At 50.1% G+C, this 26,712-nt stretch overlaps 2 protein-coding genes across 3 annotated transcripts; both read right to left on the bottom strand.

Moving 5' to 3' along the window:
• Positions 1 to 5,677: 5,677 nt before the first annotated feature.
• Mmp14 (matrix metallopeptidase 14) lies at positions 5,678 to 19,294 on the bottom strand. Of its 2 annotated transcripts, none has more exons than XM_021181721.2 (10): positions 18,924 to 19,277; positions 14,956 to 15,104; positions 14,589 to 14,711; positions 13,927 to 14,234; positions 13,082 to 13,243; positions 12,202 to 12,362; positions 11,877 to 12,015; positions 11,595 to 11,745; positions 11,024 to 11,139; positions 5,678 to 7,288 (listed from the first exon to the last, which is right to left on the bottom strand). In XM_021181721.2, the coding sequence occupies exons 1-10, from the start codon at positions 19,029 to 19,031 to the stop codon at positions 6,939 to 6,941; spliced, it is 1,767 nt and encodes a 588-aa protein (XP_021037380.1). In that variant the 5' UTR covers positions 19,032 to 19,277; the 3' UTR covers positions 5,678 to 6,938. The 2 variants fall into 2 exon arrangements, with proteins under 2 accessions (XP_021037380.1, XP_021037381.1); XM_021181722.1 differs by lacking the exon at positions 5,678 to 7,288 and adding an exon at positions 9,773 to 10,698 and having other exon boundaries at positions 18,924 to 19,294.
• Positions 19,295 to 21,514: 2,220 nt separating this feature from the next.
• Mrpl52 (mitochondrial ribosomal protein L52) lies at positions 21,515 to 24,398 on the bottom strand. Its single transcript, XM_021181367.1, has 5 exons — positions 24,318 to 24,398; positions 24,187 to 24,244; positions 24,042 to 24,109; positions 22,613 to 22,677; positions 21,515 to 21,689 (listed from the first exon to the last, which is right to left on the bottom strand). The coding sequence occupies exons 1-5, from the start codon at positions 24,343 to 24,345 to the stop codon at positions 21,543 to 21,545; spliced, it is 366 nt and encodes a 121-aa protein (XP_021037026.1). The 5' UTR covers positions 24,346 to 24,398; the 3' UTR covers positions 21,515 to 21,542.
• Positions 24,399 to 26,712: the final 2,314 nt, after the last annotated feature.

Below are 26,712 nucleotides of genomic sequence, written 5' to 3'. Positions count from 1 at the left end.
ACACACACACACACACACACACACTCACACACACACAGAGATACACACACATACACACACACACACACACACACACATACACACTCCAATTTTGAATAGAAAAACTAAAGAAAAAAATTTGAGGAGAATTCTGATTACCTGGGAAAAAAAGTTTTCAGGATGGGAACTCTGTTTAAAGGGAGAGGCAAGACCTTACCACATGGCTATAGGAGCTAGTTTGTGCTTCAGGGAGAAAAAAGAATCAGCTTTATCTCTTTATTATGAGGGGTAGGGCATGCCTCCCAGGTTTAGTGACTTTAATTGTGTTTGAGTCTTGTATATTTCAAAATTGAGAAACACTAAGTTGTTTTTTTTTTTTTTTTTTTTTAGGTAGTGTCTTGCTTTGTAGATCTGTCTGGCCTAGAGCTGGCAACAAAGACCAGGATGACCTTGAACTTGTATCAGTATATCTGCCTCTTCCTCAGAGTCCCCCACAGAGCTAGGATGAGAGGTAATTGCCACTATGCCCAGATATTATGACATATCTTAAAAGACCTGATATATTTAAAATATTTAAGTGGGGTGTGGTAACTCATACCTGCAATTCCACTCTTTGGGAGGTAGAGGCTGGTGGGTCTTTGTCATTTCAAGTCCAGCCTGATCCATATAGAGAGTTACAGTACAACCAATGCTACATAGTGAGACACTGTTTAAGCAACAAGCAAGCAAACAAGCAAATAACCTTCCCCATCCCTTAACATTTACTAAATGAAAAATTCGTCACAATATAGTGCTATTCAAAAGATATGGGTGTCTTTTGAACTACAAAACTAGACATTTAGCGGTGTGTCACACGCATATTTAGAGAAAGAGAGAGAGAGAGAGAAAGAAGAAGGAGGAGGAGGAAGGGAGGAAGGAAGGGAGGGAGGAAGGAAGGAAGGAAGGAAGGAAGGAAGAAAGAAAGAAAGAAAGAAAGAAAGAAAGAAAGAAAGAAAGAAAGAAAGAAAGAAAGAAAAAAGAAAACTAGAAATGCAGGAACCTTTATAAATGTGAGACCTAGGGATGGACTCCCATGGTCTCAAACTCCTGGGGTCCCAGGCACAAACGTGGTGGATTAGCCAGCGTCTTCGGAGCCCACAGGGGGGCAGTGTGGCAGCTTGCAGCTCTGAGGATGCAGAAGAGCCTCCTTCTGTAGGCCGCCCAGAACGCTCTGAGTTAGTGAGGGCTGCCCACTAACTCCCGCACCTAGGCCAGGGTGGACAGCGATGGAAACTCTGACCTTTTGTTTCGGTGGTTGCGAGGCTAAGAACAGCCGTGGGCCCCGTCTGGCCCATAGTTCCACCCCTTTAAATACAGGTGTCTAGAGAGGAAACATGGAAAGCGGGAGGGAGGCTGGTGGTTTCTTTGGCTCCAACCAGTTTTTTCCTTGCCTAGGTTCTGGGTTCGCAGGGTCGACGTCCAATCCTCACACCGAACGCAAGGGGGCGATACCGCCCTGCAAACCCTGCCCAGCTGGTTTCTGCTGTAGAGATTGGGTGGGTCCCCACAGAGTGGGACGTGTCGGCCTCTAGCTTTCTGCCCAACTTCCCTTCTCTTAGAACTTACCTGTGGGCTTGCACAAGGTGGCTGTAGGGGAGGGTTGGTCTCGGTGTCACAGGACAGTAAAGACTAGTGAGACAGTTGGAGATGTCTGCTAAACAGGTTAAAGGATGCTGAAAGGGAGACCCTGTGGGCTCTTCAGGACTGGATGAAGGCTGGGCTGGTCGGCACCTGAAGGCTTGAAATCTCCTCAAGAGCTAGACCAACACAGCCTAATACCACTCCCAGATTAAGGACAGGCCTTGTAGAGGGTAGAGAGGGTGGACCAGGTGACACAGTAGGTGGCTCAGGAGATAAAAAGGGTATGTATGAACTTCTACCTGGATGCATTTCTCTACATTGTTTTTCTTTTTTCATACTAGGAATCCACCCAAGGAGGCCTCTCCTCATGCTGGACAAGGGCTCCACTACTGAGCTACACCCCCAGCTCCTTTTTTCTTTTTTTTTTTTTTTTGATTGGCTGAGTGATGATTGATTTAGATGCAGGATCTCAAGTAATGAGCTCCAGGTCAGATTCTGTTCCAAAGGAACAGAAAAGGGGTAGATGCAGGAGGATCAGAAGTCCGTGGCTTGGGCTGGAGAGACCTCTCAGTAATTAAGAGCACTGACTGCTCTTTCTTCCAGAGGTCCCGAGTTCAATTCCCAGCAAGCACATGGTGGCTCACAACCATCTGTAGTAAGTCTTAAGAACAAAAGTTCACAGCTAAGATGGCCGGTGGTGGTGCACACCTTTAGTCCTTGCACTGGTGGTTGTGGGTGGGTGGGGGGGCAGAGGCAGGCCAATCTCTGAAACTGAGGCTAGCCTGGTCTACAATCCTAGCACTGGAGGTTGTGTGGTGAAGGAGAAGCAGGCCAATCTTTGAGTTTGAGGCTAGCCTGGTCTACAGAGTGAGTTCACAGAAAAAGTCTCACCGGAAGAAGAGGAAGTTGTTCTTGGTTATTCTTCGTTACATAGGGAGTTGGAGGCCGGCCTAGGCTATGTGAGATCCTGTTTAGTCAGGTAGGCAGGGAGATAAATAAGAATCCTCTGTCGGGCTGGAGAGATGGCTCAGTGGGTATGAGCACCTGACTGCTCTTCCGAAGGTCCCGAGTTCAAATCCCAGCAACCACATGGTGGCTCACAACCATCCATAATGAGATCTGACTCCCTCTTCTGGAGTGTCTGAAGACAGCTACAGTGTACTTACATATAATAATAAATAAATCTTAAAAAAAAAAAAGAATCCTCTGTCATGTATGAATATACTCACAGAGACATCATTATGTCCAAGATATGTTTTTAAATCAGCTTTTAAAAAAATAAACACATTGCATACACTAGCAAGATTTTGCTGAAAGGACCCAGATATAGCTGTCTCTTGTGAGACTACGCCAGGGCCTAGCAAACACAGAAGTGGATGCTCACAGTCAGCTATTGGATGGATCACAGGGCCCCCAATGGAGGAGCTAGAGAAAATACCCAAGGAGCTAAAGGGATCTGCAACCCTATAGGTGGATCAACAATATGAACTAACCAGTACCCCGGAGCTCTTGACTCTAGCTGCATATGTATCAAAAGATGGCCTAGTCGGCCATCACTGGAAAGAGAGGCCCATTGGACTTGCAAACTTTATATGCCCCAGTACAGGGGAACGCCAGGGCCAAGAAGTGGGAGTGGGTGGGTAGGGGAGTGGGGGGGGGAGGGTATGGGGGACTTTTGGGATAGCATTGGAAATGTAAATGAGGAAAATACCTAATTAAAAAAAAAAAACAGCAAAACCTCTAAGCCAGGCAGTGGTGGTGCACTTGGGAGGCAGATTTCTGAGTTCAAGGCCAGCCTGGTCTACAGAGTGCATTCCAGGACAGTTAGGGCTATACAGAGAAACTCTGTCTCAGGGAAAAAACAAAAAACAGAACAAAACAAAACAAACAAACAAAGAACATTAAGAAAGAGGGCAGATGAGATGGCTCAGCAAATAAAAAGCATTTGCCGAGAAAGCCTGGCATCTTGATACCCAGAACCCATGTAAAGGTGGAAGGGGAGACCATCTGCACTTGTGTGCTATGCATTCATGCCCACCCCCATCATGCGTGAGCATGTGCACCTGCACACACAGACACACACACAGAGACACACAGAGACACACAGAGACACACACACACTAATATGAGTAGTAGTACAGGCCTGTGATCCCATCATTTAGAAGGCTGAGACAGGACAATCAGGAGTTCTCAGGCAGCTTAGGTTTCATAGTGAGACCCTATCTCAATAGACCAACATAGAACAAAAGCATGAATGAGAGGGGAAAAAAAAAGTGCTCAACCTCATTAGGATTTACAGAAACACAAACTAAAATGCCAGCGATCTCTTGCTCCACCTAATAAAGATGAACAGTCCTGGTGACTGCACATACCAGTGAAAATATGATGCTATAAAACCAAAATACTTGTACAAGGAGATGCACTACAGCAAAGAAAGGAAATACAGCTACACGGACCATCACGAGGGAACCTCAATAACAACAACAGGAACCGACAGCAGTGCCCGCCGTGAGAAACAAGAAAGTCTCAGAGCTGCAGAGACATCTCAGGAGGTCATGGCTGCTCTCCAGGGGACCTGAGTTCAGTGCCCATGGAGGCTCACAACTGTCTGGAACTCTAGTTTCAGAAAATCCCATGCCCTCTTCTGGCTAGTGTGGGAAGCAGGCCTGTATCTGGTGCACTTACATGCTGACAAAATACTCACACATATAAAATAAAACTAAACCTTACAAAGAAAGAAAGGCAAAGAAATAGTACAGCATTCAGGGACTTGGTATCTCTAATGGAGAGAATTTGGGGAGACTTTGGGGAGCACACAAGGGTCCTTTAAGACACTGGCTCTATTTTCCTAAGTCATATAGTAGATATATTGTCTCTTTTCTACTAACTTGCAAAGAGCCTGTTTTTTTTTTTGGTTTGCCTCTTTGTTTGTTTTGGTTTCTCAAGACAGGGCTTCTCTCTGCATAACCCCAACTGCTCTGCAGACCAGGCTGGCCTTGAAATTAGAGATCTACCTGCCTCTGCCTCCAGAGTGCTGGGATCAAAGGTGTGTGCCACGACAGCTAGGCAAGGAGCCATTTTTTAAATTCCTCTTTTGTGGGCAGCCTGGCCTTGCTCCAACTGGACCCCCATCCTTCCCGGAGTTAGGGAAGTGCCCGGAATGGGAAATCCAGTGAGTGAACAGGATATGAGCTGTGCTGAGGTACTTCCCAGGCCCATCTGGTCCTTGAGTCAGTGAGCTACTTCAGGCCCTCAGTGGATGCCCTCCCGACAGCCATCACAGTGCCGCCTCTTCTGTCTGCTTGCTCTCCAGTCATTTTCTACCCAGGTGTCTGTTTTCAGACAGTGTCTCGTGTAACCTAAGCTGGCACTCCCATTTCCATCTTCTGAATGCTGGGGTTAGGGTTATGGATGTATGTCACAATGCCTGGTTTTATGTGGTGCTGGGATCAAACTCGGGTCTTGCACATGGTAGTCAAGTCCTCTATGGACTGAGGCATACCCCCAGCCACAGACCTGGGCCTTTGTGAAGCAGCTTATCTCTTTTAAGCCCACAGAGGCCACAGAGACTGGAGATAAGTTGTTTAGGGGGACCTGGCCTCAGCAAGCATGCAGAGTAAGCTGCCCCCCTGGGGATGTGATGACAGCCCTGGCTTAAGGAGTCTAACAGTCCTGCTGTGGAGCACCAGCACTAATGGCAAGGGAGCATCTAGGGGGCTGAGGAAAGCAGGCTAGGAAGGAACTAAGCCACTGGCACCACACCAGCATGGAAAGTATGTGTATGAGCTCATTGGGAAGCTGGGTTCTGTCCAGTCAGGCCTGCCTGCCTTCCAGGCCCTGGCTGTTTAGCCCCAGCGCAGTCTGCCACTGGGTCTCTCTAAGACTGAGGGGGAAAGGCACTAAGGGGTAGGAGTAAGTATAGAAAACTGGTTTCCTAAAGGAGAAATAGACTAAGGTTTGAGATGAGTACAGATCTGGTACAGGAACTGTAGGACAATTGTCTGAGCTAAGGCTGGAGTTTTCTGGGGACTTAGTGGGAATAGTAGCCATTCCTCTGAAAGCTTTGCTGCCTCCTATTCTTAAAGATTTGTTTATTTTATGTATATGAGTACACTGTAGCTGTCAGACACACCAGAAGAAGGCATCAGATCCCATTACAGATGGTTGTGAGCCACCATGTGGTTACTGGGAATTGAACTCAGGATCTCTAGAAGAACAGTCAGTGCTCTTAACCACTGAGCCATCTCTCCAGCCCCTGGTGCCTCCTATTCTTATCAAGGTGTTCACCAACACCCCCTACTATTGTATGTAAGCACCTTTAGCCCCTCTGGTTTCTGAGTCCATGTGGCCTTTACTTTCCTTCCTTCTGAACACTTGCTTCTACCTCTGAGAAGCAAAGGGGTAGGCTGCAAACTGGCTTTCCTTTCTGAGGAACCTCTCCCATGCCCTGTCCTCCCTACCCTGGTTGCCTTCATTGATCTGCTGCATGGTCCAACAAACAAACACAGATAACCTGACAGTTCCCCAAAGCATACTGGCTGCATGGAGCTACACATTGGAAGAGATGCCCAAGGAACCTTGTCAGAATCTGCTTCCATAGAGCAGCCACCCAGTTTCTTTGGGGTCTTAGTTTTGCTTTGCTGTGCTGAGGATCACATTTAGTCCTGCTCATGTTAGGCAAATGTTCTCCCACAGAGCCACGTCCTTAGTCCCGATATGGGGCTAATTTGAACTAAGGAACTGGTTCCAACTGAGACCTTGCTCTGTATACTGAAGGCCTACAGCAAGGGCAAGGATACAGAGGTAGCTGGGAAGTCTGTTTAATGGATAAAGGCATTGAGAACGGGCAGGGAAGGACCACAACGGCTAACCAGATTATAATGTGTGGAGATGTCTCTCTAACATCTTCTCTTGCAGAGAGTGCGGTTCCTCTTAGGCTGTCCCTTCCCTGGCCTGCCTGGGTGGTAGCCCAAGAGGCTTTGGACCTGCTGCTATCAGGACCCCTGGAAAGGGAGAGTGCAGTAAAGAGAGGCCCCTCCCCCCACGGGGTGTGTTGGTGGGCAAACTGCTGCTCCTTCTTAGCCTTCTTTCCCACTCCGGTATCTTTTTAGCCCAGTGTCCTTGGGGCAGCCCAAACCTCCTTACATATTCCAACTGGCTCCTTCTGGCTGCCCCAACTCACAAGTGCTGCTTTCGAATAAAGGAACTTGGAACCATAGAAACTGGGTCAGGCCCAGCAGACAAATCGGCCAGGCCAGGCCAGTGAAAACAGTTGGTAGGTCCTTGGGAGCCAGAGGGCCCTCTGCCTCCTGTCATCCTATCCTGACATGGTGGCTCACTCAAGTGGGACCTTCTGACCACGAAGGCACCCTCCAAGGTCCCGGGGTGCGGTGGGCAGGCTCAAGTACATCATCAGCACCAGACACACGCGGCCTCCACCCCACAGTCCGGTCTGCGCAGAATCGATCCTCCAGCTCATCTCCCTTTGTCTCCAGTTCTGCATTCCCATTTCTCTCGTTGGCTTCAGAGAGCATCTTGTGATTCCAGAATCCCAGCCAAACAATTTCCTCGTGATGGGGAAACCGCACTCCTTTCCCGGGCTCCCCCTCCTCTTCCCTCTGGCAACACACCCTCCTGGGCTCTTCCACTGGCTCCAGCTGTGTTTTGCAGAATTCCCTCTGGATAACATCTGTAATTACCTCCAGATGTGGACCACAAAAACACAAAGGGGCCATTAGCTCATCTTTTACTTTTTTTTTTTTTTTTTTTTTTTTTTTTTGTCACATGAACCGGCTTGATTCCCCCTAGATGCCCCCAGGGCCACCTCAGCTCCAATCCTTTTTGGTGAAGGTGGCGGTCGGTTGGTTAGCGGAGGCTGTTCCTAACTTCACTGAGACACACGGGGCCCTGGCAAACAGCTGTTGGCAGCAGAGGCACAGGTGATCAGGCACAGGGTCAGGGTTGTTGGCTGGCAGGAAGGTAGGGTACCCCATCTGCCAAAGTAACCACACCAAGGACTCTGCAGAGCAGCTGGATGGAAGAGGGCATGGGTGGAGCCAGGCTCTGGAAGGCAGGCAGGCTGTGGAGGACCTGGGCGGGAGCCCAGGGAAGACTGGGCTGAGGCAGGAAGGGAAGGCGGGAGAAGGGGGCTGCTCTCCTTCAGCTGAGCTGACTCAGCAGCTGGGCTGACCCCTCCCTTCAGGCTGGTTTTGGAGGAAGGGAGGGTCAACAGCCTGGGAACCCTGTCTAGGGCAGCAGTTTCTATGGAAAATGGAAACAAAGCCTTGTTATTTAACCCTTCCAACCTGAGGGTCCTGGCTCTTCTGGGACAATGGAAGAACTCTGTTGTGCCAGGGAGAGGACACTCCTAGGAGCGCAGACCATGGAGAAACCTTTCTTTTTTTCCATCTCTAGTTTCCTGATCCAACAGCAGGGTCTCAGGCCTATAAGAACCACCACCTCTCCGCCCACTACCCCACCCCTTACTGTGTAGCCCCAGCTAGTTTAGATCTTACTCATGTAGACCAGGCTAGCCTTGACCTCCTGCCTCCATAGAGTAAAGATGCCACCATGCCCAGCTTTAGCAGGACCTCCCTAGGAAGGGTCTCCCTAGGTCCTGGCACCTGTCATTGAACTTCAGACTAATGTGATCATGGGAATCCCTTGCTGAAGGGACAGATTTATGAGGAAACTCAAATGTGGCGAGATCACACGGCAGAATAATGCAATTTAGGAAGATTTTCCAAATGGCCTCAGCTTGACCACTTCCTCTTATTCTGGCAGCCTTGGTTCTCAAAGGTAGCCTTTTAAGGCTTTTGGGGGGAGAAATCTGGGTTCTTCCAGTCACTCCTCTAACCTCCAGTGGGGTATGACTTGTTCCCCAACTGCAACTCTTAAGTTCTATCAGTCTAAGAATAAATATTTATGACAAATACTAAAACCTGCATCATGGGAAATGGTGTTCTTAGTGTCTGCCCTCCCTATCCCTGCTTGGCCACATCGCATCCACCCCTACACCCAGCTCGAGTCACACAAAGAATGTGAAACACAGTTTATTCTTCTTGGAAAGGTTGAACAAGGTCAAAAAAATGTCCTTAGAGAGCACTGACCCAGCCCCGCCCTGCAGGTTTCTGGGGTCAGTCACCTCAGCCCCCCTCCACCCCCCACCCCTCCCCATGCCCCTTGTTAACAAAAAGGAACAATTTGAATGGCATTCATATATAATAATTATAATAAAAATATACATTAAACAAAACAAAAAAAAACCCAAACAAGACAGAAATTTAGCTGGGCTTCCAGCACCGTTCACCCCTATCCCCAACCCCCACCCAGACACTTCTCTCCTCTCCTTGCCTCTCCCTCCACAGGGTCTCACTCTCCCAAGTCCCCAGTACCATGACCACCTTCAGTGGCTGAAGGAGACTTCAAATGGGTCAACTGGGCGGGGAAGAGGAAGGGCAGGACATAGGTAAAATGGGCTGAGGGGTGCCTGCATCAGGAAAGGGAGGCCACCCTAACCAACAGCACCCAGACACCTGCCTCACTAGGGCAGTGAGGAAGACTAAGCAAGCCCAGACTGCTGACAGCCTCCTCTGGTCTCCATTGAGTCCCTGTATGCATGCTCTTCTCACTCCTGTATCATTTCCTACCCTTGCCTTCTACACTGTGAGCAAGGGGACAGAAAGTGGCCAGTGTGGCTTCCCTTAAGGCCCTTTCTGAGACATCCAATAAGATGTGCCCACTCCTGGGGACTAGTGTCCCATGTGTGCACTGCAGTCTGTGCAGACTCCCAGGCATACACTGCCACCACCACCCTTCGTGTCCTGCCCCCTCTGACTGCTCTCTTTGGGTCCCAGCCCCAGCGACTTGCATTTGAACAAGGTCTTTGTCTGCTTTGAGCTGTGAGGCTCATCCTTCAGATCCTGCTGTCTCCCCTTGACCTCACTCCACCCGGGACCTTTCCCCCTGGTTTCAGCTCTTCCAGCCTTGAACTTGACATTCAAGGCTAACATTCAGGGGTCAGGGGTCGGGTTTGCCAAGGGTTTCCTCAAACCCATTTAGTCCTTAATGGCTCAGGCTCCTTTGGAAGTTCTCCAGGCTGGGTTGGATAGAGGCAGATCTTTGTGGAGAGGAACTTGGCTGTCCAAGCCACCAGACTCTCTGTGAGCTTTTCTTTCTTTCTTTCTTTCTTTCTTTCTTTCTTTCTTTCTTTCTTTCTTTCTTTCTTTCTTTCTTTCTTTCTTATCAAAGTCTTTAGGGTAACTGAACAATCTTTCCACCTCCAAACGTACACTCTTAAGATTCCTTTTAGTCAGAGTGGCGGGAGGCAGCCAACTAGGTACACTTGGTACGTATAGGGCTCATATGCCCAGAGCCTCCTGAGGTCAGAGTTCAGAGATTTAAGGTATATAGTTAGGGGGATGGAAAAGAAGCAGATGACCCCATTTGGCCGTTGCCTATAAGGTCAGAGGGTCTTGCCTTCAAGTGCAGAGCCTTGACAACATTCAACTAGGGCTGAACACACACCGAGCTGTGAGGTTCCCTTGAGGGCCAGAGGCCGACCGTCTTCTGCTCAGCCCTCAAGGGACCCACTTATGGGTGAAGCAATGCTGGGGTGAGGGTGGGAGAGGCCAATTAGGGACTGAGAAGGGAGGCTGGAGGGAGGGAGCCCAGGACGGGTGAGAGCAGCCCACCTGCTACCACCTGTAGCCACTGGCCTTCAGAGGCAAAGTCCTTGTGGTAGAAGCGGGTGGGCCAGTGGTGGGGGTCAGACCTTGTCCAGCAGCGAACGCTGGCAGTAAAGCAGTCGCTTGGGCGTCCCATGGCGTCTGAAGAAGAAGACAGCGAGGCCCACTGCCAGTACCAGGAGCAGCAGTAGTACCGGCAGGACCACGGCGGCCGCACTCACAGCTCCACTGCCCTCCTCATCCACCTCAATGATGATCACCTCTGTCTCCTCCTCAGTCCCCTCATCGGGCCGGCCCCCCGAAGGGCAGCCCATCCAGTCCCGCAGAGCTGACTTGGGGTACCCTGGCTCTACCTTCAGCTTCTGGTTGTTGAACTTCCAGTATTTGTTTCCCTTGTAGAAGTATGTGAAGACTGAAGGGCCCCAAGAAGACGGATGAAGAGGACAAGAACCAAGACCCGGTGAAGAGGTCGGAGGACAGAGTCCATAAAGGCCCCCGAAGAGAGAAGAGAAGAAAGCACAGTTAGTGTGAGGCCAGCTAAGCTTACCACTCATCCCAGTAACAGCTTGGCAGAGTGGAAAGACTGAGGGTACTACACATGAAAACACTTGGCTCTTTCCTGGCAAGCCCCCAGCCCCCACTGCTACACCATCAATGCTTTCCACAAGACCTGCCTTTCTGCTTTTCCTTGGCTCCCCAAGCTTGCCCTTCTCTATAGTTTCCTTTGCTTCACTCACCTTCATCACTGCCCATGAATGACCCCCTGGGAGATTCAGGGATTCCTTCCCAGACTTTGATGTTTTTAGGGTACTCGCTGTCCACTGCCCTGAATTCTTCATTGAACCGGTAGTACCTGGGGGAGGGGAAAGAAAGGGGAGTGGTTGAATACTGGGCATGCCCTTAGAGGTGAGCAGACCCAGGACAAAGGGTAGCTAGGGTCATGGTTGGGGACAGGGATTTTGAGTAATGAGGGCCTGCAGTGGAAAGAGGCGGAAGGAGGAGGTGGAAGGGAAGGTCCAGGCTGTAAGGAGCCACTAGCAGCCCCTTAATGATAGTGCCTGGTGGCCGGGTGGAGGCCCAGTACTAGGTGCAGGAGGCATCAAATGACCAGGTTTGAAATGGTGACCGGGTCACATCCCACTCGCGAAGCACTAAGAAAAACTGTCTGTTGCTAGGCAACAGTAAAGGATTAGCAACAACCTTGGCGGGGTGGGGCTTTCTTCAGAATTTAGGGATCGGGCTATTTGGGGTGGCAGTGGCAGTAGTTTCTGAGTAGAGAGGCTTAGGGTTAAGGAGCTGAATTCTTACTTATTGCCCCGGAAGAAGTAGGTCTTCCCATTGGGCATCCAGAAGAGAGCTGCATCGATCTTGTCCGTGGGCAGCCCTCGGCCCAGCTCCTTAATGTGCTTGGGGTATCCGGGTTCCAGGGAGGCTTCGTCAAACACCCAGTGCTTATCTCCTGGAATAAGAGGGAAGGGAAGAACCTGGGTCCAACCTGACGGTGGGTGAGGTCTTCGGGAGTGAAGTGGAATCAGTCACCCGGGGAGACCCTTCCAACCAAGTTCCCAGGACTAGGAAATGCCTGGTTACCTTTGAAGAAGACAAATTTGCCATCCTTCCTCTCGTAGGCAGTGTTGATGGATGCAGGCAGGCCCCTCCAGAATTGGCCAATGGGCATTGGGTATCCGTCCATCACTTGGTTATTCCTCACCCGCCAGAACCATCGCTCCTAGAAACCAGTAAAGATGAGGGGGAACACATTACGCCTTATACCTTTGTCTTCCTCAGTCCCCAAAGCTTCCCCCACTGCCCTTGGTTCTATGGTTTTAGTTTTCAGTCCATTATTATTTCCATCCATTTTCCTCGCTGCGAGTCCTTCTGTCCCCTCAAACAATCCCACTTCTCTTCCTCTCACCTTGAAGACAAACATCTCTCCTCGGAGCATGGCTACGGTGTCAAAGTTCCCGTCACAGATGTTGGGCCCATAGGTGGGGTTCTTGGGCTTATCTGGGACAGAGGGTCGAGAGGTAGTTCTGGGTTGAGGGGGCATCTTTGTGGGTGACCCTGACTTGCTTCCTGAGGAAGAGAACAATAGGGGGTACTTTAGACTTTGGAGCCAAGAGGGTGGAAGAACAGAGAGATAAGCAGACAACACCCCTGGAAAGTGTGATGAGGGTGGCGGTGCTACCGAGATGGCTCAGTGGTTAAAGCAAGTACTGCAGAGGATGGGAGTTTGGTTCCCAGAGCTGACAACCAGTGGCTCACAACCACCTATAACCCTAGTTCTAGGAAGTCAGATGCCTCTGGTCTCTGTGGACACACAGACACACCCTAATAAGAACAAATATTAAAAAAAAAAAAAAGACAGTGTAAACAGGCTTTAGAGAAGGATGAAGTAGTCGGCTTGGGTGTGTCCAACAGGTGAGCTTAAAAAGTGGGAGCTGAGGGGCTGGAGATATGACTCCGTGATTAGGAGCACCTGCAGATCTTAAAGAGGACCCAAGTTTGGTCCCCAGCACTCACATGGCAGTGTCAGGAGATCCAGTGTCCTCTTTAGGACTCCACAGGTACACATGATGCATATACATACATAGAGGCAATACACTTAAATATGTAAAACAAAAAGTGCTTTTAAAAAGTGGTAGCTAATAGAGGCAATGAAAAGTGGTGTGTGTGTTTGTGTGTGGTGTGTGTGTGTAGAGACTTCACAGCATGATGGAGGGAAAATGCAGACAAGAGGCCAAGAGGGGACAAGTATAGAGATGGAGGAGCAGGAATGGGGATGGGTAACTCGCCATAAAGTTGCTGGATGCCACGGCGATCGTCATCAGGCAACACGAAGTTCTCTGTGTCCATCCACTGGTAAAAGGGGGCCATGATGGCGGAGGGATCATTGGAATGTTCCAGGCCTAGGGCATGCCCCAACTCATGCACAGCCACCAAGAAGATGTCATTTCCTGGAGGGATGGAGATGGTGAAAACTTGGTTAAGCTCCCTACTTCTCTACCAGAGACTCTAGTTTCACAGAGAAGCTTGCTGATTGTGTTTTCCACCTCAAGGGATGAAGTCCTGAGGGTCAGCTTCCTATTTGGTTCAGAAAGCTCAAGGCAGTCACTACCCTCCTCTGGGGAAAGTGGGGGACCTGGGTCCAGATCCCAATCCTAAGAAAACCTACACTGTAGAATTCAGTTTCTCCCAGAAGCTAGGTACCATGTTTGCCTGGAAAAGAGGGAGAGAAGTGAGAGCCCTTGCCAGTCTGTGATTGGTAAGTCAGTCAAGCTGTAATGGCAGACCAAATATACAGAAACAAACAGCTTAAAATAAGACTCCTGCACGCTCTCACTAGGTTCTACGGCTAATAACTTAGCTGTTGCTTGTTCTTTTGTTTTGAGATAGAGTCTTGTTATACAATCTAGGCAGGCCTCAAACTCACAATCCTCCTGCCTCAACACTTAGATTTATTATTTTTTTTAATTTTATTGATTTATGAGACAGGGTCTCACTATGTAGCCCAGGCTGGCCTAGAACTTACTACGTAGAGCAGGCTGGCCCACTACACCCTGCTACCTTAGATTTTGGAAGAAGAACCCTCTAGATACAAGTGACTGCACAGGGTAGAACCTGGGGTTCCCTTACTCACCATTTAGATCCTCATTTTGGACAGTCCAGGGCTCGGCAGAATCAAAGTGGGTATCCCCTCCAATATTGGGCCCTGGGAAGTAGGCATGAGCCAGGAAGCCTCCTTCACCATCAAAGGGTGTACTGTCGCCGTGGAAACCCTCAGCAAACAAGATCATGATGTCAGCCTGCTTCTCATGTCCCTCCCGGATGTAGGCATAGGGCACTTCTCGGAATCGCAATGGCGTGGCACTCTCCCATACTCGGAAGGCCTTCCGAATGGCCTCGAATGTAGCATACTCGCCCACCTTAGGGGTGTAATTCTGGATGCTACATCCAGATGTGAGGGTAGAGAAGGGAAACATTAGGATAAAGGAGGCAAAGTTCCCTCTCCTAGCTCTGACAGAAGTGCCTGCCCACCTTGCCAGACCTGGTTCCCTGCTATTGCATATATGTATCTCAGCCCAGGGGACGAAAGGCTTAGGGGACTTTCAGGCTTGGGGTGTTGCCAAGAGAGTGCATGCTCTTCAGAATGGCTGTACTTCTCTGCAAGATTAGAGCTATTTTCGTAGGAATTAGAGCCACTCTCTAGGAATGGGCAGTAGCCCAGGCCACCTTTGACTCAATACAACTAACGGGGAGGGATACTGCATGTGAAAAACATGTCTAGGCTGGGGGACTCACCAGAAAGTGATCTCATTATGCTGCCACTTGAGGCCCTGAATGGCATAGCGCTTCCTCCGAACATTAGCCTTGATCTCAGTCCCAAACTTATCCGGAACACCACAGCGAGGGCGCCTCATGGCCCTGGGGTGGAAACAACGGGGTCAGTGTAGTATATAAAACAAAACCATCTTCAAGGGGACAGAGTGTAGTGCTGTAGTTGACCCAGGGTCTTGGCCTCTGGTCCCAGATTAGTGATGGGTGAGGCTTTGTGTGTGCCAGTGTAGGGGAAGGCCAGGTCCTGAGGTGGATGGGAGAGGGCACTGAGGCAAGTTCAAGTGGAAGCATGTCTGGTATTCAGCATGGTCAGTGGAGGACAGGAACTTACATCATGGTTGCCAAATCAGCCTTGCCTGTCACTTGTAAACCATAGAACTTTTGCATGGCGGCAATGGCAGCTGAGAGTGACTGGGGTGAGCGTTGTGTGTGGGTACGCAGGTCTCCTGGAGGTAGGTAGCCATACTGCTGCAGCCAGGCCTGTAGGGAGAGAGGTGTGGCTTAGAGAACTTCCGGCTTGGTCCAGGGGGCCCACCTGCCTCTCCACGATGCCTGCCAGATGTCCTTGACGTCAGTCAGTGACTATGACGGGCTCTTAGTCTGATTCAGGCAGGAACTCTCAGGCTAACTGTTGACTTGAGCTCTAGCCTAGACCCCAGGATGGCTTGTCCTCAGGGGTGACAGGGTGCAGACAGATGGAAGGCTGGGAAACCATTGCTCCCGACTGAGCTATGGTGCTCTTGGACATAAGAGCCTCAGAGAGTTGAGAGGAGTTGTTAGCATATTTTTAGATTGTCTGTACATGTATGTGGAGGCCAGAGGTCAATCTCTGGTGCGTTCCTTGGGAGCTGTGACTCACCTATTAGGCCAGGCTAGATGGCCAGCAAGCCTCAGGGGTTGTTCTGCCTCTGCCTCTCCAGCACTGACATACTGACATTACAAGTGTGTCACTACCACCTCTTTTATACACACACACACACACACACACACACACACACACACACACACACATATGCTAGGGGTCAAATCCAGGCCCTCATTCTTACAAAGTGAGCATTTTGCCACACCTTAAAATGCCTTCTTAGAGCTGGCATTCTCGCTAGCACGTTTCTTCTCTGTGTCAGCTTTTGAAAATATGGCATGTCCCATGTCTTTTTTTCTTTTTTTCCCAGAGCTGAGGCCCGAGCCCAGGGCCCTGCGCTTGCTAGGCAAGTGCTCTACCACTGAGCTAAATTCCCAATCCCAGCATGTTCCATTTGAAAACAGGTTATGCCCATGGTAGGCAGAATAGTACAGTGGGGGTGAGGGAGCCTGAACAGGGTGAAGGAGTTTCTGGGACAGAAAGTACCACACTTCTAGGACCCTCACAGCAGAAATATTTTTAAGGAGGGCAGAAAATGAGTCAGGGGTAAGGCTTGATGATGATGATAGGGAAGCTGTATTCTTTAGGGTGGTAGCGAATCAGCCATAACCCTAAGTAAATACTCTACGACTTAGGAATCTAGACTTGGAGAGCCAAGCAAGCCATGTTATGTATAGACAATGAGGATGCCTGGATTCTTGTTGGGAGACACCATCCTGATAGCTCTGGTCCTATTTCAGTTTTACCCTTCTTAAGGAGTCCACAGGGGGTTTCACACTGCCTAGAATGAGCATTCGGAAGGGAAATGGTAAAATCTGCCTTGGAGCCCTCATCGCCTGCCTGCCCATGATCATTAGGATGGATCTATGGATCTATATGATGCTCTTCCCCTTCAGACTTAGGCACCCGTGGTGGAGCAGCGCTCTTGTGTGGGGTCTGGGGGTGATTCAGGAGCAGCTGACTTAGGACCTGAGCCCAAAAGGGCAGGAATTGCAACACAGTTCCAGGAAGTGATTCCCTTATGCTGACAAGAGTTAGGGCTCAAGTTGTAAACAACCCAGCCTTTCCCCAGCCAATGTGGTTGGCCAAACAAGCCTAGCATCACCTGTATCTCAGAGCCCTCCTCTCGGGTACAGGATTTTAACCTCTTGTGTGTCAGAGAGGCCTAGAGGGGTAAGTAACTCCAGAGCTGTTCCCTCCGATCTGAAGGCTTGCCCTGACCTGTGCTGTGGACTGTGCCAAGAATGCAGGAAACTCCCTTTGCTTCCAGCCTCACCTGTAGGCTCTGACCCCAGCTGGGCTATCAGCTGCTTCAGGCTTGGGGATAGGGGAGAGTGGGAGTGGCCGGCTTCCCCCCAACCCACAAGCTGAAACTCAGGAGGAGTGAAACCAGGTCCTCAACCCTCAGCAGATGAGGAACCGCTCTTAGAGTGTTCCGGAGAAGGGAGGCTGGACAGACAGGAGTTCCGGATAAATCCCTTTCCTATGAGCCTTTCGAGATGCAGGCAAGTCTAAATAAGCACACTCATAAACCCGGCCCCAGTACCCCGTGGAGCAAAATGGATGCTTTGTCAGGAAAAGGACTCCCCGGAAGAGTATCACAAAGCCAGGAAAGAAACTGTCCCCATCATTTTCTTCCTCTCCCGAACTGGGCAAGTTTCTTTCTCCATCTCTGAGCCAGGCAAAAACCACAGACTATGAAACTGGAACCACAGGAGAGGACTCTGGTGTCTGCGGCTGAGTGGGGGAAGGGACAAGCACCAGACACACCAACTGGGAGGAGAGGGCTGTCCTGGAGCTGTGGAGGCTCGGTTAAAGGGACCTAGCTGCCTCAGAACCCCTCTCCCTTCAGCTTGGCCGGAAGACAGAGCAACTCTGGTGGGTGGCAGGACCCGGTTGGCTGGCATTGTCTTGATCAATAACCGCAGGGTATTCCCTATGAGAGAGTCAAGGAACAGCTCCCACTTTCGGAGGCTGAGAGGGTGGGGGCTCTCCAGCTCAACATCAAGTCTTGGATCCTGGCCTCTGGATCGGTCCCGCCCTCCCTCAGCTTCCCACCCTACTGTGTGCCAGAAGCAAATGGTGGTTCTGGCTCTGGGAGGACCATGACCCACTTAGAGCAGAGCCAGGGCTGCCGCGCCTTCCCTAGGGCACCTACTGGAGACTGGGGAGGGGAAAAAAGACGTTGGCAGTGGGCAGTTTTCCAGAGGCTCCTTTTGTTAGGCACTCTCTGGGGCTAAGATGGTAGCTTTAGGCCTGGGAAAGGCGCCTCCTCTCTCTGACAATTGGGTTTGGTTTCCAGTCTCAGGGAGGATTTTACTCTTTCCAGTTTCCATGCACAACTGTGGCCCGACTCCTAGGGCTACACTTGGCCTTTCAGCTCCAGGTCTCTTCAGTGATACAGGCAGCATGTGCCCAGGAGAGGTTCATTCTGAGGGTGCGCCCCGGCCTGGGCCCAGAGAAGAGGGAGTCAAATCCAGACCGTATCCTGCATTTTGGGCCCTTCCCAGCCCTTCCCTACCACACCCAGGTCCTCACCAGGCTGAGTGGGTTGGGATGGCCCAAAATAAGAAGCTGATTAAATCCGTCTCCCACCTTCACCCCAAAATAAGAGAGGGAGGGAAAACTTCCTCGGACTACTCCCACGCCGCTTCCTTCAGGACCGGGGTGGGCTATGGTCACGGAAGAGTTAGGGATGGGGGTGGGGGCGCCAGAGTCAGTCGGGACACTCAGGGGAGACCCAGGCCAGCCCTCAACTAACTCGCCAAGCGAGCGTCTCCCCGACTGTCCCCGCGATCAATGCAGAAAAATAATTATCAACAACAACAAAAAAAGGCCCCCCAAGGCGCCGGTAGGGGTGTGGAGGACGAGGGAGGCGGTGGCCAGGCTGAGCCCCGCTGCTCACAAGAAGAGCTTTGTGTGCGCGGAAGTTCGGCCCGCCGCGATCCTCGACGCCCGGGCCGGTGGCCCGCACCGAGGGCGGTCCAGGGGAGGCGGGTACAGCTTGGGCGCCCCCGACGCCCCCACTTGGTACGGATGCGTCCGTGCAGGGCCGCGGGCACCTGAGCGCTGCCAAACTGAAGGAACAACTCGCGTGTGACACCGGCCCGGACGGCGCGGAGTCCAGTGTCTCTGAGGCTCCCGCCTTGTGCCACAGTGCGCGCAGAGCTTGGAAAAGCGAGGCCCGGGCCCCGCTGCAGAGTTCTTCCAGGGAAGGGAGGAATGGGAAAGAGTCGGTGGCGGCGGAAGGGGGGTTGTTGGAGGCAGGCAAAAGTTGGATCAACTTGCAAGTTTGCAGATGAGGGGAGAAAAAGAAAGGCTGGCGCAGCAGAGCCCCCCCAGAGCCCATCTCTCAGCGGGGGCTGTCCCCTTGGAGACCCCCGGGCTCGCCTACCGGGCGGGCGAAACTCCGGGAAGGGCCGGAGGAGCTCACTTACTTCGGGGCTGAAGTTGCTGCCTTGGGCCCAGCCGAGGGAGGCGAGCGCGGTGCCAAGCGTGAGCAGGGGGAGCAGGAGGCTGCGGGAGGGTCGAGGGGCGGGAGACATGGTTCCCGGCGTCGGGGCGCCGGGCGGTGCGGGCTCCGCGGCGGGGCCCACGCCCTGGGGTCGCGCCGCCTCTCTTGGGGCGCCTTTGTCTTCTAAAGGAACGGAATGTGGATTCCTAGAGCGCGGTCGGCTTGGAGGTGAGGGAATTGCTCCTGGAAATGTCTGTTTGCTCTTCTCTTTTCCGTTTTTTGATCTTTCTTCTGCTTAGTCGGCGAACTGAGTTGGAAGCCCTCTCTGCTCTCCTTTGGTCCCTCCCTTCTCCCACAGCCTCTCCTCCGCCCCCGCCCCAATGCCCTCCTTTTTCGGTGGGGACGTGGTGTTTCAGCTCGAATCCAATTACAGCAGGAGAGAAGGAAAAAAAAAAGTTTGTCTTTTCTGTGGTGCAGGCTGCCATCTGCAGGGGTTGAGGCCGCAACCGGCAACTAACTAGGAGCCTGGGTGTCCCAGGGGACGGGATGCGGAAGACTTTCTCTTCCTAAGCATTTTTTGGGTGGCCTGATTCCCGTAGTATTCAGCATGTCTCACTTGAGAGTGTTTAAGTATTGGGAATCCCTATGGCTAGGAGTGGTGGAGACATGAAGTCTAACATGCGAGTGAGGAAGGTTGGGAGAAGGGACATTTACTAACAAGAGGGTTGTATGTTGAGACCTGTGGACAGCCTCCTCCTCCTGCCCCAAACTTGAGACTGTAACAAAAGCCACTGTCCAACAGCCACCACAATTACTTTGAATTTGGGGGCCGACCCCTTTATTAATGGCTTTTACAATCTGGCTGTTCTATTAAGTGTGAACTGCCTGGGTAGGAAAGGGCTTCAAGGGCACAGGATGGGGGAAGCCGGATAGAAGTGGTGAAATTTGTTGTAAGAGGAAGGATTGGGAGGTAGGGTTTTGGAGTTTCCTTCAGTCTTTACAGTGGAGACAGTTCCTTTGAGCGCGCAGCTTCCGTGATGGCTGGGCAGGGAGAACAAAAGGAGAGGCAGACAGGGGAGAGGGAGGCCAGGCTGCGCTGGCTCTCCGAGAGGGAGACAGATAAGAGGTTGACAACTAGATATGGAAACACACCAAGCAGTGGGACAGAGGCAGGAAAAGTGTGGGAGACAGAAAACTCGACCATCAGCGAAATGTAAGATCCAAGAATTGCATTTGGTCAGCGAGAGGAAGGCAGTGGGGAGAGGGAAGGAAAGCAAGCAAGGGAAGCGGTAAGGGAAGGGGGCAGGAATAAAGCCAGGTAGGAAGCTGCAGAGATCCACAGCTGCCAGCTTTGTGGTGGATGATGGGAGCCAAACACGGAGCACTGGAACGGGAACAAAGGTCCTTGCCTCCAGAATCCAAGGGAGGGCTCATGATCAATACAATGAATGGTTGCTAGGTCATGGGCAGTGACCTTGTGTGTGGGGGGGTGGGGAAGCACAGGACCCTCTTTAACCTCTGGAACTTAGTCTGATTATTACTCCTTCAGCAGAAGACCCCAGTTTAATCCTTCGTATATCTGCCTTACAGTGTGAGTGTCTCCTGGACCATGTACCCAGATACTAGCTGCTTGTTAAGAAAGGGACTTCTAACAGGTGTGGTGGCACATGGCTTTAAATCCAGACAGCGATGGATCTTTGTGATTGCCAGACAACGGTCTACCTGGCCAGTTTCAGGACAGCCAGTGCTACCGTGAGACCATGTCTTTTTTGTTTTTTTGGTTTTTCTCTGTATAGCCCTGGCTGTCCTGGACCTCACTTTGTAGACCAGGCTGGCCTCGAACTCAGAAATTCACCTGCCTCTGCCTCCCGAGTGCTGGGATTAAAGGCGTGCGTCACCATGCCCGGCCCCCATGTCTTTTTTTTTTTTAAGATTTATTTATTATATGTAAGTACACTGTAGCTGTCTTCAGATGCACCAGAAGGGGGAGTCAGATCTTGTTACAGATGTTTGTGAGCCACCCCATGTGGTTGCTGGGATTTGAACTCAGGACCTTCTGAAGAGCAGTCAGATGCTCTTACCTGCTGAGCCATCTCACCAGCCCCTGAGACCATGTCTTAAAAAGGAAATAGAACCTCAGGTGGAAAGACCTTTTCAAGAAAACATTAAATGCCAACTGTATGCATCTGAGCTGTGCATGATCTCTCTCTTAGTGACAAGAGTATGAGGGTGAACCAGGGAAACTGCTGCTGCCCCTTTCTTCTCTCACAGAGCAGTTGCTGCTCTTAGCTGGCTCAGCCCAGATGACCAGCACTGAAGAGGTTTAAAATCCCAAGCAGGCCAAGTGATAGGTGGTGGTGCGCTTAGCTTTTGTTAAGGCTCTGGGCACGTTTCTTCAGCACTATGGGCAAAATGATCCCAGAGCAAGATCTGGCTGAACTGGAATGGGGAGGACTAAGGGCACTGGGCCAAGCCTGGCAGGCAGTGATTTTAAGGTCTTTTGCTATCAATACAAATGGTAGGGAAAATGACTTGATAAAGCATTCAGACGATAGAAAAGAAAGCCAGAGAGAGTCTGGGAAAGTGGGGCAGGAGCTGCTTTTTATTGATTCGGAAGTGGGCTTCTCAGTAAAGTCCCTTTAGGTTTAAGATCATGTTCCCGATTCCTTTCTTCCTGCAATTTCTGCTGCCTGAGCTTCCATGCCTGTATTCCAGCATCCATTTCCTGTGTCAGCAGTACAACTCGTCTCTGAAACAGACAGGAAGAGAGTAGGTGACATCTGAGGCTCAGGCATATGTACCACTGAGCAGGTCTCCTTCCCCCCCAAGAGCCAAGTGTTCAGCTGGATATTGATGCGTCACGCTGACGGTGTGAAGCTGGGGAAGGTCTGCTGTTGGTTTCTGCAGAGTGCCCCACTCCAGTCTTCCCTTCTCAGTCCTAGTAAAACATCTGCTTGGCCAGGTAGGGGGATACATCCTTTGATCCTAGTACTTGGGAGGTGAAGGCAGGCCCATCTCTTGTGAGTTTGAGGCTGGCCTGGTCTACGTGCCTCATCGAAAGAAAGAAAAGGGTCTGGAGAGATGGCTCAGAGGTTAAGAGCACTGACTGCTCTTCCAGAGGTTCTGAGTTCAAATCCCAGCAACCACATGGTGGCTCACAACCATCTGTAATGGGGTCTGATGCCCTCTTCTGGTGTGTGTCTGAAGACAGCTACAGTGTACTCATATAAATAAAAATAAATAAATCTAGAAAAAGAAAATAAGTTAGTTGGGTGTAAAGACTGGAGAAATGGCTGCTGCTGGTAGGCCTGCCTAGCAGGCAGGAAGCCCTGGATTTTATCCCATGCACTGCCAAATAGTAGCTCAAGTACAACACAACTTAAAACAGATTCTAATTTATGGGGCTGTAGAGATGGCTCTCTGCTCTTGCAAGGGACAAGGGTTCAACTCCCAGTAGCCACCCCAGAGCTCACAACCATCTGTAATTCCAGTTCCAGGGGATCTGACACCCTCCTCTGTACCACAAACACATATGATGAGCATACATTAATACAGGCAAAACACATGCATATAAAATAAAAATCAATCTTAAAGAAAATGAAGATAAATGATGATTTAAATTTTCCTCCTCCAGTTATAAACACAGCCTTTGACAGAGTCCCAGCTACTCACTGCAAGCTTCTCCCTTTGAGCTTTTCTTCGAAGTTGGCCTTTCATTGGGGGTGCAGGGCGGCCATCTACAGACGTAAACAAAAGGCATAGTGTTAAATGTGGTCTGGGGATCCTGTCCAAGCACTGGTGTGATAGGGATTGGAGAAGAGTAAGCCCCTAGCTCCACTTTTCCTGCTCACACTGACTATGGTTGGTTGGGTGGAGGCTGGCATGCGTGAGGCCGTAGGTTCAGGGCCCAGTTCTGCTCACCAGAAACAATACTGAGGAGGATCCCAGTTCACAACCACAACTATAACTGATCTAGCCTCAGGTGTGAGATCCGACAGAATCATGAAATGACTTCTTAGGCACGCTCTTCCTATCATTTAACCCTGTCATTAGCATGGACGTAGGGGCCGTCTGCCATGCTGAACTCACTTTTATCTTCAAAAACCCTTCACTCAATGTGTCTCTTTGCTAAACTTCATCTCACTGTATAATGAAATACAGGGTTTTTTTCCTCCCTCACTCTTGATATTTGAGGCAGGGCTTCACTATGTAGCCAAGGCTATCCCCTAGCTCTCAGTGCTTCTGCCTCATGAGTGCCAATTGCAGGCATGTGTCACTACTCTCTTTTAATTTTTTTTTTTTTTTTTTTAAGTTTTATTTTCATGTGCTTGGGTGTTGTGTTTGCATGTATGTCTGTGCACCATGTGGGTGGGTGCCTGGTACAGGTGGAAGTGAAAAGATGACATCAGATCCCCTGGAACTGGAGTTACAAGCAATTGTGAGTCACCCTGTGGGTGTTGGGAATCGAACCCATGTCCTCCAGAAGAACAGGCACCGCATTAAAGGCACCTTTCAGTCCATCAGCTTTTTTTTTTCTTTTTAAAGAGAAAAAGACTTCTCTGTACTGAGTCTGCCATTTCAGACTTGTAGGGATCTTCGGTGTTCTTTTCAGCAGCTTTTCAAAGAATTCCTTGCACATTTGCAAACAAATTGTCAAAATACACTCACCACACATGTGAGAGTTTTATCCTTCTGAGAGGGTAAAAGTCATACACACTTCCAAGCCCAGAACAGCCCACGTTTGTATTTCCTTATATATTCAGGATACGATCCTCGACAGCTAACTCTCCTTTGCCAATGTACTATTTATTGATTGATACACAGGGTCTCATTCTGTAGTTCAGGATAATCAAGGATTCCCTACATAGCACTGACCTCACAGCAATTCCTCTGCCTCAGCTCTCCAAACCTAAAACCTCAGGGGTGAACTAACACACGGCTACACAGTCAGGCAAAGGTAGAGCTGCAGTCCTCCAACTCTTAACGAAGTAAAAGGTTCACTATTTTCCCAGACACGCCCCCAATCCTTACCCCGGTGGTCTCGGAGGAAAAAGGAAAAAAAAAAAAACAAAAACAAAAAACCCTTGACATCAAGGCTCACCCGCGAAGGACCAGTCAGGGAGCTCCGTGAGGGGCCCATAGCCGGAAGGGTTGGCAGCCAGCCCCTGCCTGGGTGGGGGAGACAGTGGGTGAGGACGCGGCGGGATACCAGGTCCCGCCGCGCCCCCGCCCGTAACGGCACTCACTGGAGTCGCCACTGGCCGCCGGCCCGCGCCACTACGCTACAGTGCAATCTCCGGACACCTAATGGAAGAGCAGGGAGTTAGAAGGCTGGTCGCCCCGCGGCTCCCGGGTCCCCAACCCCACAATCACTCACTGGACAGCCAGGTCCCTAAGGCAGCCATGCTGGAGCAAGGGAACCGGAAGTGGGCGTGGTCCCGGCAGCCACGCGGGACGCTGCCGGGAAAACCGGAAGCCGACATCTTGAATGTGGTTTTCTATCGCCGGTCCCACCATCTTGCGTTATCGTACGGAAGTGGGAGTCAGCTGCGGGCTGAGTGTTCTGAACAGGAGGAACTGCCCCGCGCGTGCATGTTGCACCCTCCTAGGTGGTTGAGATACCTGTGACCGAATCCTTCGCAGCTGTTTCCAAGTCCTTTCCCGGACGTTCTCCAGACTTGGGAAATTTAGGGTAACTCAGAAGTGTAGCATTCAACGAACCTCATTGTGAAGTCTTCTGCTTCATTTTAACGTTTGTTTTTTGATATGGTCAAGTGTAGAACGAGTCGGAAAAATTTGGTTCTCATCCAACGGAGTCGAAGAAGTGATGAATGGGTTAGGAGATTATAAGGATAGCTAAACACAGTCCAGATAAGGCATTTGAGTCTAGGAAGACAAATGATCACAGACATGACTAATAGTGCAGCCCAGTGGTGGGAAGGGAAGTATATGTTATTTGCAAAACTATGTATGGAAGCACGGATCTGAGGACACTGTTAAACATTTTTTTGAGGAAGTTGTACTGGTGCCATTTATTTATTTATTTTTGAGACAAGGTCTCACCATGTAACTATGGTACTCAGTACGTAGCCTAGGTTGGCATCAAACTCATTGAGATACATCTGCCTCTGCTCCCGAATGCAGGGATGTAAGGTGACTCTGATTCTAATTTTAAACCACACATTCTCATGAGTTAGGTATACTTTTTGAGTGGTCCAAACCTGGAAGCTGAAGTGCTCCCAAGCCAAACCTGTTGAATCCAAACATGATGCTACAATGGAGAATTACACACCCAAAGTCGTGACGGAATTTTAGTCAAAAAATCAGGTGCACTAAGGGCTGGCGATGATGCTGTGGTGGAATACTTGTCCAGCATGCTTAGACTGTGGATTCATCCTCAGCATACTCAAAAATAACACCCAGCATGAAAGAATTTTATGCTTAGAATTCAGATCCATCCCCAACAAACATGTATTCAAATGTTCCCAAATCAGGCATTTCTGTATTAAGGGCCCAAGAGTTGGACAGATTCCCTGGTAGGCAGACAGATAAAGACCATGGCTAGATAATGATGAATGTCATCCAAGATGGCTGGTTTCCTCCTCTCCTCCTAGCCTGAGACAAAAGCCTGGCAGCAGAAAACAAAGAATCAATCGTGTGCGCTTTTTCTCCCTCCCAGGAGATCTGCTGATAGACTGACTCCCAAGAATTCAAGGCTGGATTGGTACATGTTACAAGACAGTTGTGGGCCAATCAGCCATCCTTTTTCTCTTTAAATTTACCAACCCTAAATTAGGGGAGGAAAACTTCAGAGACTTAAAAACCCCAGCCTTGGAAAAGGACTAGATTTTCAGTCTTCTGAGTCCCTCTTCTTGGCTTTGCAAAGGCACTTTTCTCTGTGTGTGATGCATGTATGTGTTGCTTCACCCTTCAATAAAGCCTTTCTTCAGTTGCTGATTCTGTCTGCGGTGTTTGCGATGTTGGAGATTTCTCCACTGCTACCTGTCACATCTGAGATTTTCCTGCTTTTTAATTCTTTAGCTGACAGTAGAAACAAGACCGATCAAGGCCCGTGATGCTAACAATACCAAGGCATTTCAAATAAAGGATATTCAGCCTATAAGCTAGAGCTGCCTTTCTCCCCAGCACCCCTTTTGAGATAGGGATCTTGCTAAGTAGCTCTGGATGACCCAGTGCCTGCTAGGTAGCCCTGGCTGCCCTCAATGCTCCTGTATCAGCCTTTTGAATACTGGGATTACCAGTTTGTACCACCATGCCTGGCTTTATTTATTCTCTTTGGTATTTATTTTTGCCTTTGAGGAACTCCTTTTTCCTTCCTTTTCCTTTTCTATTTCCTCCATCTCTCCTCCCTAGCCTTTCCTTTCCCATTATGAGACAGGGTCTTGCTCTGTAACCCAGACTGGTCTAGAAACTCTTCAGTTCTTAGTTCTCTGTTACAGGATATTTGATTATGATACATAGAAAGCCTAATTGCTAACAAAATACAGAAGCTTAGATATTGGTTTGTCAGATGCAGTTAGGTGTGTCCTGAAGGGAAGCAGTTAGGGTGTGCCTCTAAAAGTTTCAAATAGATAAGATGCTAAAGAATAGGAAGTTTCACCTATTTCTTTTTTTGTTTTTTGTTTTTTCGATTTTTTTTTTTTAGTTTTTTTCAAGACAGGTTTCTCTGTATAGCCCTGGCTGTCCTGGAACTCACTTTGTAGACCAGGCTGGCCTCGAACTCAGAAATCCGCCTGCCTCTGCCTCCCGAG

The sequence above is a fragment of the Mus caroli genome, chromosome 14, assembly GCF_900094665.2.
Source record: "Mus caroli chromosome 14, CAROLI_EIJ_v1.1, whole genome shotgun sequence".
NCBI lineage: Eukaryota > Metazoa > Chordata > Mammalia > Rodentia > Muridae > Mus > Mus caroli.
This window is presented reverse-complemented; position numbering and strand designations above follow the sequence as displayed.

Bases quoted from the DNA above. Each gene is read 5' to 3' on its own strand.
- Mmp14 (XM_021181721.2), bottom strand. From the start codon at position 19,031: ATGTCTCCCGCCCCTCGACCCTCCCGCAGCCTCCTGCTCCCCCTGCTC. The intron at 15,105-18,923 runs GTAAGTGAGCTC...CTCTCCCTACAG, and splicing joins GCAGCAACTTCAGCCCCGAA to GCCTGGCTGCAGCAGTATGG. The intron at 11,140-11,594 runs GTAAGAATTCAG...CCCCTCCCCCAG, and splicing joins TACTTCTTCCGGGGCAATAA to GTACTACCGGTTCAATGAAG.
- Mrpl52 (XM_021181367.1), bottom strand. From the start codon at position 24,345: ATGGCTGCCTTAGGGACCTGGCTGTCCA. The intron at 24,110-24,186 runs GTGAGTGCCGTT...TCCCCCACCCAG, and splicing joins GGCGGCCAGTGGCGACTCCA to GCAGGGGCTGGCTGCCAACC. The intron at 22,678-24,041 runs GTGAGCCTTGAT...TTACGTCTGTAG, and splicing joins CCCTGACTGGTCCTTCGCGG to ATGGCCGCCCTGCACCCCCA.